Here is a 10,715-nt window from a genome sequence, read left to right on the forward strand (position 1 = left end):
CGTACAATCCGCCCCGTAATGCAAGGTTTGTTTACCAAGTATAGCAGTACTTGGTGATCAACGAAGAATACAAATTTATTGGAAAGTAGGTAATGTCTAAACTTTTTCACAGCATAGATCATACCCAAACCCTTCCTTTCAGTTGTTGTGTAATTCTTCTCTGCACTGTTTAGTTGTCTACTAGAGTAACTGATTGGAAAATCCATGTTGTTTTCTCCAGGTTGTGCAAGTATGCATCATATAGCATATGCTGACGCATCTATGTGGACGTGGAATATCTTTTCCCAATCCGGAGCCTTCAAAATTGGAGTGGATATCAATCTTTGCTTCAAAGTTTGAAAAGATTTCTCGCACTCATCTGTCCACTCAAATTTAGTTATCAACGCGTAAAGTGGTTTTGCAATTATAGCGTATGAGTAGATAAATCTACGATAATATCCACAATGGCCCATAAATGCCTGTACCTCCTTTACCTTTACTGGTCGTGGTAGATCAACAATTACGCTGATCTTCTCCATGTCTGTCGAAATACCATTTTTGGACACTATGTGTCCCAATATTTTTCCTTGTCTTACCATGAAGACACATTTCTCCGGATTCAGGCAAATCCGATACAGACTGTATTTGTTGAATACTTCGGTCAAGTGCTCTGTGTGCTCCAATCTTAAGAGAGAGTGAACGCACAAGTCATCCATGTAAATTTCTAAGAACTGTCTTAGATATTCTTTAAAAGCATGACCCATCAGCCTCTAAAATTTGGCTGGTGCATTCGTTAAGCCAAAAGACATTACCTTGAATGCAAAAATGCCCCATTCAGTTGCAAAATCCATCTTGTGTTGATCCTCTGACTTTATTGCGAGTTGGTTGTAGTCTGAAAAGCCATCTAAGAAACTGTAAGCTTCTTTTTCTGCCACTCTTTCTATTACATGATCAGTAATGGGGAGGGGATAGTTGTCCCGAATTGTAGCAACGTTTACTTTCTTGAGATTGACGCACACTCTCAACTCCATTTTTATTCGGGACCACTAATCGGTGAAACCCAGTCAGTGTGCTCAATTTTGTAAATAAACTCTGCCTCTCTCAGCTTATCTATCTCCTCCTTGATCTTTCTTGCAAACGTCTCATTGTAAGTATAAGGACGTTGTCTGCTTGGTTTGGCGTCATTCTTAAGAGGTATTGTGTGTTGACAGATACTTGGATCCACCCCCTTAAGATCTTTGTATGACCATGCAAACACATCTCTATACTGTTTTAGAGTAGCTATCAAAAGATTTTTCTCTTCTTCAGTAAGATCCGTGGCAATATATGCACGTTTTGGATCTTCTCCTGGCTCCGCTAGGTCTATTCATTTGGCTTTTTTAGGACCTTCATATGATGTACCAGGTTCCTTCAATTCCCTCATCGGTTGTTGCACTATGATTTTTCTATCTTGTATGGTATACTTCTTATAATGGGACGGCACATCCATCTTGTCAGAATTCGTGTCCTCATCTGTTTCCATTTCAATTGTCCATATGTCTTTGAGGGTATGTTTGAGTTTGTTGTACTCTGTTTTCCTCTCTGTTTTGATCATTCTAGACCCTATTTCCCCCTCCTTATGTGTCTCAGTTGTTTGCTTTTCGCGCTTGTTCTTCTTGTTGTTTTTCCATGGTTTAGTTTTAATAAACCGGCCACCAGTGACCTTGTCTTTGACACAATCATCAGCTTTTACAAGCCTTAGATATCCCATTCTGTCATTGACAAGAGGCATGGGTTTATTCTTATTCGCTCTTGATTTCGTTGTTCTCTTTGACCTATACCGCTCTTGTCGACTAGGTTTTTGGTTAGGAAACTCGTAAAACCTGTCCGGTCTCGACATATACTTCATATTCATCTCTGATCCACTTGATCTTTTGTCATCAGCATCTATCATTTGGATTTCATCACCCAGTGATGATGGAAGGTCACCGCTTAGTGAGTCTGTGATTTCCTCCTCTATTCGATTCCTATCGTCCACTACAGATATCTCATCAACTATTCTTTTATACTCAATCTCACGTAGTGGTTCTTCTTCTTCCTCACTTTTTGATCCTGACTCAAGGATGACGCTAGCCATTTGCAACGTTTCTAGGTCATATCCTTCATCGTCACAAAATTTCGTAGGCGTGCATTCGTTAACATATACATCCAAGGTTGAAAATATTTGAGTCCACCCAAATGGCTCAAATAAATGTTCAGGGAAAGGTTCTGGAAGATAAGCTTCGTCTTCTACGGACCTTTCCAACACACATTCCTCATTGATTAAGTCTCCACAATCAGATGCTCCACACATCCAGACATGTGCTTTCGTTTGTAACCACGCAAGTATTTCTTTTTCATTCACTGTGGTTGAATCAAATTCTTGCACTAGTGTTTTTGCAACGTCTCTATAGCTGTGATCCTTCATGTCGATTTTCGTTATTAACTCCTCATGCCTTAGGTAAATTTAGTCGTACCAATCTTGTATCATTTTGAGTTGACGCATAAAAGGTCGCCCCAAAATAATGTCAAAGTTGTTCATTTTTCTGAGATCTACCACGGCAAAGGTGTGCTCATAGTTAATTCCACACGAAGTTACAATTATTTGGTCTAGGATTCCCAATGGTCTCTCTACATACCCATCTGTGAGTTGCAGTTTCATTCTCATGCTTTTGAGAGCTGGACGGCCCCATTTCTCCCAGAGTTGCTTTGTAGCAATCGCAACTCCCGCTCCACTGTCTAGGATAGCTATCGTATTTATATCCTCATATTCGACAGGTAAGGTTGTATTACCTTCCTCACCTTCACAGTAATATCCAACCTTGTTTATGGGCACAGGTTGGGCTTTGGGTTGACCTTCCCGTTTGTTTTCTTCTACCGTAGGGTTTGTCTGAAGAGGAATCTTTATTCCTTTGTTCTCCAAATGTTTCCCCATGTCTTCCCATAAGTGTGGTCTGACTCTCAAGAGTTCTGACAATGTGATTGTGCATGTTACAGGTCTCGACAACATCTCTTGAAGACTTTTTGAGTCAATCATTTGTGGAAGATCTCTCATCTGGGATGGAACTAATCTTATCTCCGATTGTGCCTCGTGTTCACCTATAAATGAAGGCAGGTTTTTCAGGGATTGAGCTTTGCTTTCAATCAAAACCGCCGTTCCTGCATCTCCATACAGCGATTGTATATCTCCTGGATAAAATTCGTTGTCCATGTTAACCTCAGGAATTGGTGCAGACTGTAACGTCGCACTTCGTTCTTTCTATTTCTAATGGTTTCCCATAAGTGTTGTGGCCATGGTTCTTCCACTTTTGGAATTGGCATTATAGTCATTGACTTAGCATCATCAATGGTGTTTGGCACCACTCGTGATCCAATGGCAATATCATTTCAGACCTGGGTCCGTTTACATGTTCTGATTCATCGATCTTCAGTTTTTCTTGCTCTTTGTGAATCAGCACTTCTTGTTCTGGGGTTCTAATCGCATTAGGTTCCATCAATGCCTGGGCTGTTTCAATGAGGTGTTTACACATTTCCAAACGCTTCGTTTCCACTTCTTGAGGATAAGTCAACCATCTCTGCTCTAAGGTTTGGTTTGTTTTTAGCCTTGCTTCATACGCTTGTAATAGAGCATCTAAAGGCTCTAGCACTTTCTCGACCAAGACTGATCCCCCTGAGGATGCTTTCCTTGGCTTGTTGTTGTCTTCAATAGTTTTACTATCTCTCTCTTGTTTCAGTTGCTCTTTCGTTTCACGTAATTCATTTTGCATGGAAATTTGGGTTTTTATCCTTGGCCTTCTTATTTTCATTCTGTCTCGTTTCGCCTTCCAGAATTTCCACTGTGTTCTCACAGATAAACTCTCATTTTCTGTTGGTATTGGCAACTCGACCTTTTCCTCCAATGGCTTGTTTTTCTCTAAGTCCTTGGCTTGGGCTCTGGTTACCGCATTGATCTGGATCATGGGTTTCGTTTATGATCCACTGCTTGCACTTGGTAACACCCCCACAATATTCATAGTTGCTTTTTCCTTGTTGTCCGGATTCCTTGGGCAATATGGCAGTATGTGATTCACACCACACCCGTCACAAAATCCAAAAATTTTCACTCTTTCGCCCTTGAAAGGACAACTACGCTCCCAATGATATGAACTTCCACAGTTATAGCATGGTCCAATTGGTGGTTGATTTTGAGGAGGTGGTCCCATAAGTTGTCCTGCTCTATTAGGATATCCTCTTGGTTTGTAGTTCTGGTTCGCAATGAACATTAGCGTTCTTTCATCCACCAAATATTGATCGCTCGAAGGTTGTGCTACATACGTTGGTGGTGCCATACCCTCGTTATTTCCCCATGGTTGATAGGCTTTGTCTGCGTACATCTGTGGCTCAGGTTCAATTACATAAGGCTCCTTCGGTTCCTCGTAATAAGAAATTTGAGGTGTATTATTTGTTCTTGGTGATGCTTCGTAAGGTTGAGCATACCTAATCATAGCCCTATTTTTCTGTGGTAATGGAGGTTATTGACCCAACACAGGTTGAGGTCTGTCTGCTCCTGCTACCATATTTACATTTGTCCCAACTTAATATCTCCGAGGAGGTGGCTGGGGTGGTCCTACTGGAGGTCCATACGGCCTTTCCCTCACATAGTTTTTGTTGTAAAAACACTCATCCATGCCATGGTTTGTCCATTTTTGCTCTATTGCACACCATTTCAGTACTCGTTCATTCGCTACTGGTGCTTTCGGTTGTTGTGTGCACCACGGTGTCGGGTGATCCCCCCCACATATGTCACATTTCCTAGTCTTAGACTGTCTCATCATCGGATTTGATCTCATTTGTTGCTGCATTCTGTTCGTTAATTTCTCTATCATTTGGTCAGCTGTCGGCATCAAAGAAGCCTGAGCATCTTTCTTGGTAGAGGGTTCACTCTTAATAGATGAAGAGCCACTAGTTACTGAATCAGTATCTTCTGACACTTCCCCATATGCTTTGTAGTTATCAACAAGATATAATGCTTCCCTTGTAACCTGTTCAAATGTGCTACGGGCCTTCAAGTGAAGGTACTTTTTTAAGGTTTCGTTTCTAAGTCCTTCAATGAAGAGCACAGACAATCTCTCATCTTGCGGTAATTCTCCCCCTGGGCACCTCTCGATGTATTGCTTGAATCTCAAGGATGCTTCCTTAACTTTTTCGTTCTCCTTTTGTTTAAAAGCATATATCTGTGATACTGTATTATGCTTTATACTCCCACAATACATATTCAATATTCGAACAAGTTTCAGGGCTCAAAGGTTGAAACCATGTTAAGGCCGTTCCTTCCAAGGTCATCCCGAATCCCTCATATTGAGTATGAAAATCAGTGATCTGCTCTGCCTAAAGACTTGCTTGAAGAGTGACACATGGGCATATGGATCCCCTGATCCGCTATACTTCTTTGGCATGCACTTCGCTACCTGGGATGGCCTCATCCGTCTCTGGTCTGTGACCAATCTCCATGCTCCCGCTTCTCGACTTAATCTTTCTCGTACATCATGGATATCGTGGGTTGCTCTCGGTGGTTCCCCTGCCACGAATCTACTACTAGGAGGCAAATGTGATGGTGTGGCTGCAAATGTCGGACCTACTGTGGTATGTGTAGAGATAGGAACTGCACTACCCCGATTCGTAGCCATTGATTCTCTGGAACGTAATGTTCCCATGGGGCTTGGCATAGAATACTGAGGTCGACTGAAAGAATTAGCTACATGAGTCCTCTCTCCACCTGTTGCCATCGGGTCTGCCATGACAATTGTAGGTGCTGGTCTCAGTGGGCTTGGAGTGACATAATAATGGTGGAGTGGTCTCCCAAAGTACGTTATCCTTCCAACTCCTTTTTATCGATTGCTGCGTATCGTCTTCCATACTTGTCGTATGCGACGATTTTCGTTTCTAATCCCTCGGTGTAGGTGAAGACATAAAGTCTTTTCCACACTGTCAACTCATCGACGTAGGGTTCCTTGCATCTGTAATAGGGATCTTCCTCTCCATTATTATACTTGTATAACCTTACGTAGACATTGTCTGTGTTGACTCTCAAAGTTTCATTTTCTCGTCTTAACCTCGCATTAGGGAAGCTCATTGGTGGTGCTTTCTCCTCAGGTTCCTCATCTACTTTGGATTTCGCGCCCATCAATCCCCACTTGTCCACAATGTTAGGATTCAGGACTACCAAGTACATGATACGTTTGGCATCTAGGTACCTATCTCCGCTATAGCTCACAGGCACTAAGTCCTTGAACTCACTTGGTCTATCTTCTATTGTCACACAGTAGCGGTCCATACCATCTTTGTAGATCTTGGCACCTTGCTTGTTGTCATACTGATACTTGATGAACAATAGCTTCATTGTGGCCGAAGGGTTTGATGGTCCTGCTGCCATGTTTTCTCTTTCGTTTAGGTTTAAATGTCCCAAGTTTTCTGTGAAACACTTGTAGGATCTCTCTGAAGAAGTATCTGAAATACTTTCTTCAGGGATCGGCTCTAACGGTCGTACTACACCTTGGTTTACACTTTCCTTCGTTGATAAAACACTTACTTGATTCGCTAAATTTTCGGTGTTGGTTGTTGATTTGTTTTCTTGATCTCAAAAACATGAAGAAAGTGGAATTTACCGATTGAATCCAAACCTCTTACCTGGAGATGGAGTGATGTTCCAACTCACACGACTGCATGGATTGTCACTTGATCGGTCTCTGCAAATGAATACACTTGATGGCTATGAGATCAGTGTATCATTCTAACTGTCAGCAGATTCAACAATTTCACAATGACTTCAGCACAATTTTTCTTGCAGATTATTGACAGTATGTCCAATTTGGGTTTTGACAACTCCTCATATCTTAAATAGTCTAGATCTATGAACATGTCAAAATTGAGTCAAATCTGAGGTACACCGATCGCGATCATACTTCTGAGCCCAAATTTGATGAAACTTCACCAGCTTGTTCACTAGGCTATTATAAAGCTACCCACCAATTACTTTTGTATTCAGACTCCAAAAAGTCAAGCTTTTACTAGTTCTTGGTTGGATGTGTCTGTTTTTCTGAATCTATCAGTTTGACTTGTTTTGGTGTTTGTTCTAGGATTTGAGAGATACCTAGGCTTTTCCTATGTACAGGCTATCCCTCTGCATGGTTTCTTCCTAGTTTTGATGTGTTTTGGTCTACTGAAAGTCAATTTCTATGCCAGTATAGCAGTTTTTGACTGGGGTTTGTATTTAGATGGTTTGACCTTTATTTTGAGATTTCTGGCTCTTGGTCCTGTATACTTTTATGTTCATATACACCTGAGGATCTCACAGATGAAATCTGGTCAAAATTTGGCACTTAGATACACCGATCGCGATCGTAGTTCTGAGCCCAAATTCAACCAAGTTTGGCATGCTTGTAGACACTGATGTCTTAAGGCTATCCCCCAAGTCTTTTTGCATTTGGATCACCAAAAGTCAAGATTTTCCAGTTTCTGGGTCTATCAGGCTAGTTTTACCCAAGTGGCCCGATTTCCTTGATTTTTGATGTTTTTGGGTGTGGTTGCTTTAGACAAACTTGTTTAGAATTTTATCAGGAAGGCACATGTCAAAACTTGTACAAATCTGACACTGAGGTACACCGATCACGATCGTAGTACCTGGGGCAAATCTGATAAAATTTACAGGCTCTCTCTGACAAGTATTTCCCAGTGTTTTGTGCTACCACTTGGTGATTTGAATCAATATCAACCCTGTTTGGTCAGATTTTCTAAATTTCAGAGTCTTATCCAAGGTTATGGTTTTCTGGCTTCTTGACTCTAACTTTTGCCCCAAATTTGACTGGAATGTGATTTACTTATCCTACTCCTAAGTACAAAAATGAAAAAACATAAAGAAATGAATCAAACAAAACAAACAAGATGGATTTTGGGTGAGATTTTAGTACTCAATCGAATTAGAGAAATTGAAGAGAAAAAATGCTTTGAACACTCTCACTCACAGCTCCTTAAATCTCCTAAGAGAGGATCTAGCCGGTCCACTGACTCTAGACTCCATTAAGCTCTAAACCCCTGTCTAGCAGCCTAACTGAGGTGTAAAATGGATTTGTGGATTGATCTTCTTTTAAGGAAGCTAACTGCGCACTCGGTCACTCATCACCTAAGGTGCATTCCTCGGCAACGGCGTCAATGTTTGCGGGTCGCCACGAAGGACGTCCATAGCATAGCTCTCACGCATCAACATAAAATATCAATACAAGGGAAGCGACCAGGATCAGGCATGGAAACTCACTGGGGTGTCAATCCTAATGAAGTGAACTCGATGAGATGCAACTACTAACTCCGCAAGCAAATTCTACGCACTAAAGCCAAGTAATCTGCCTATGTCCTTCTACACAGCTCTACAGTCATCATGCTGGTACATCTCGAATATGTCAACCCGTGGACAAGCTCATTGCAGGTGTATGTCAGCAGGCAATGTTGCGACAATGTGCTTAGCCTGTGTCCGGCACCAAGTGTGACAAGTATCCTTGGATGTGTATGCTAAATGTGGCTCGAAGTTGGTCGAAGGCCGTTCCAAAGCTTTGCGAGGTTGAGAGGCTTCAAAGTATTGAAGCTCGATGGAAGTCATCGCGAAGTGTTGCCGTGATAAGGATACTCGAAAAGCACGCTCAACACAGGCATTTGTTTATTGCTATGGTGAGCAAGTTGCATTGGAGCGAAGGGGACGGGAGGCCCGAGGATCGCCATTGTCTGAGAAAGAAGGAGGGCCAAGAGCTAAAGAAAAAGGTGGTGCTCTAAGTGTCAGAGGGAGGTTGAAGGCATGCTTTTACTACAGGATATGGGTGGTGCCGGCCATTGAAGGGCGTGGGAAACGCAGCTAAGTTGGGGTTGTGCTAAAAAAAGGAAATAACTTTTTGTTTTTGAAAGCTAAGGTCGACCTGTAGCTAAGTCGAGAGGATGACGAGGAGAAGTAGGGAAGGTGGCGCCATCTGTGGAAGATGTTGGTGGGATGCCATAAGGGGAAGGAGAGTTTGCATGGAGCAAGGCCACGTTGCAGTTGCATGAGGAGTAGCCAGAGGGCCGCCTAGAGGAGAGGTGGCAAAGCATGAGGCCGGGAGCTGCTGAGGGGAGCCAGTAGTGCTACAGAGGGGGGCCTGAGGGCCACCTTGAGGAAAACGGATGCTGCAGAGGAGGGAGGAGTGTGAGTCGCCAAGGGGCGAGTGAGAGGAAGGGGCTGAACAGCCGGCTGCACAGAAGGGCTGGCCATGAGCAGTGCTGCATGAGGAGGGCATGACGCCAGTGGCATCGGGGTGGAAGGAAAGGAGAAGCCAGGGGCGGCCACAGATACGTGGGAACCAAGAGTTGGCTGCCATGCAGCGCTGCTGTGCAACGAGGGGAGCAGTCGATGCAAGAGAAAGGCTGCGAGGGCTGCAGTAGACAGAGGAGGCAAAGGGGGGCTCTTGGGCCATGTAGAGCTTCCAAGGCATGAAGATGAGGAACCTGTGTTGAAAGCAAGGCGCTGCAAAGACAAGGTATCTGTGTGTGTCATCGGAGGCATGAAGAGAACGAGCCGCCAGTGAGCTGCTTGAAGGGAGGTCGCAAGCTGCAAGATATGCAAACAGGGTCGCCATAGTTTGAGGGAGTTGAGGGTTGCATGGTAAGCAAGGTAAAGCAAGAGGTGGAGCGCCATTTGCAGGCCACCATTCATGCATGAAAAAACACTGCCTTGTGCAAAGCGAGATAAAGAGGCCGTCAGAACTAGCAGAGGGAGGAGACAAGATTGCTTCAAAGCTTATTGACACCATCATTATACCCGAGAGTTTTTTGGTGATGATGCACAACTTGTTTAAATATCTCTTGATTGTCTGAATTCAGTCTTAATCTCATCTATCTCGTCTCATGCGGTTGCCCGTGGTAGCGGTGGCTCCGGGTCTTTGGTGTGTGTGTGCACACAAAGAGAGAGAGAGAGAGAGAGAGAGAGAGAGAGAGAGAGAGAGAGAGATTGTGGTTGTATACTAAGTGTGATTTTGTATGCGATCGAGGCTTGCGAGGTCTCCCAGTGTGAGTGTGTTTACAGGTTTGTGTGCATTGATGTGTGCGTCGGTAAAGGTGATTGTGTGTAGTCGAAGTTGGTCTAGGCAAGTCCATACTGTGAAGTTTGGCGGATAGTGTGTGTGTGTACGTGTTTCTGTGTGGTTTGGGGTGCTCGATACCTGCTGGGCTATAGAGAGGCAATTAGCTCGTGTATCGGGTGTGTTCCCAGTTTCTCATAAAAAAGATAATGTTCAAACTTACAAAATTGACCTTTATAGTTTAGGTCTTTACAAATGGCTTGTCTGGCCAAAATCTCCTAAACTTCTAACTGGCTCTCTAATATGCAATTGATCCCAGAAAAATAATCATAAATTCTTTTACAAGTTCTCGGCTTAGAGATGCTCTCTTACAAAAGAATTTTACAAGGGTTTCCCACAAAAATGTGACTCCTTCTCTGGAAACCGCTGCTTCGTCCGCCAAACACTCCCCCCTTCCTTATCCTTGCATGTCCTTATGCATGTTCAGAGCTTTGGTCGTTGATGGGGCTCCAAGGAGGCAAGAGTTGTTGAAAAGCTCCACGTGCGGAGTACCGCTTCTAGGGCTTCTTGATGCTGTTTAAAAGGGTTTTCACTCAGTGTGTGCTGGTATGCTACGTACTGTGCCTTGAGGTCTTTCACCATAGG

General features: G+C 43.3%; 1 protein-coding gene across 1 annotated transcript; it reads right to left on the reverse strand.

Moving 5' to 3' along the window:
* Positions 1–8,942: 8,942 nt before the first annotated feature.
* LOC147460181 (uncharacterized) lies at positions 8,943–9,889 on the reverse strand. Its single transcript, XM_086511680.1, has one exon. The coding sequence runs from the start codon at positions 9,804–9,806 to the stop codon at positions 8,943–8,945; it is 864 nt and encodes a 287-aa protein (XP_086367806.1). The 5' UTR covers positions 9,807–9,889.
* Between the last annotated feature and the right edge of the window lie 826 nt (positions 9,890–10,715).

Source organism: Adiantum capillus-veneris, chromosome 4 (assembly GCF_014529385.1).
Source record: "Adiantum capillus-veneris isolate H3 chromosome 4, ASM1452938v2, whole genome shotgun sequence".
Taxonomy (NCBI): Eukaryota; Viridiplantae; Streptophyta; class Polypodiopsida; order Polypodiales; family Pteridaceae; genus Adiantum; species Adiantum capillus-veneris.

Excerpts from the sequence above, each read along its gene's own strand:
- LOC147460181 (XM_086511680.1), bottom strand. The coding sequence starts at position 9,806 with ATGATGGTGTCAATAAGCTTTGAAGCAATCTTGTCTCCTCCCTCTGCT.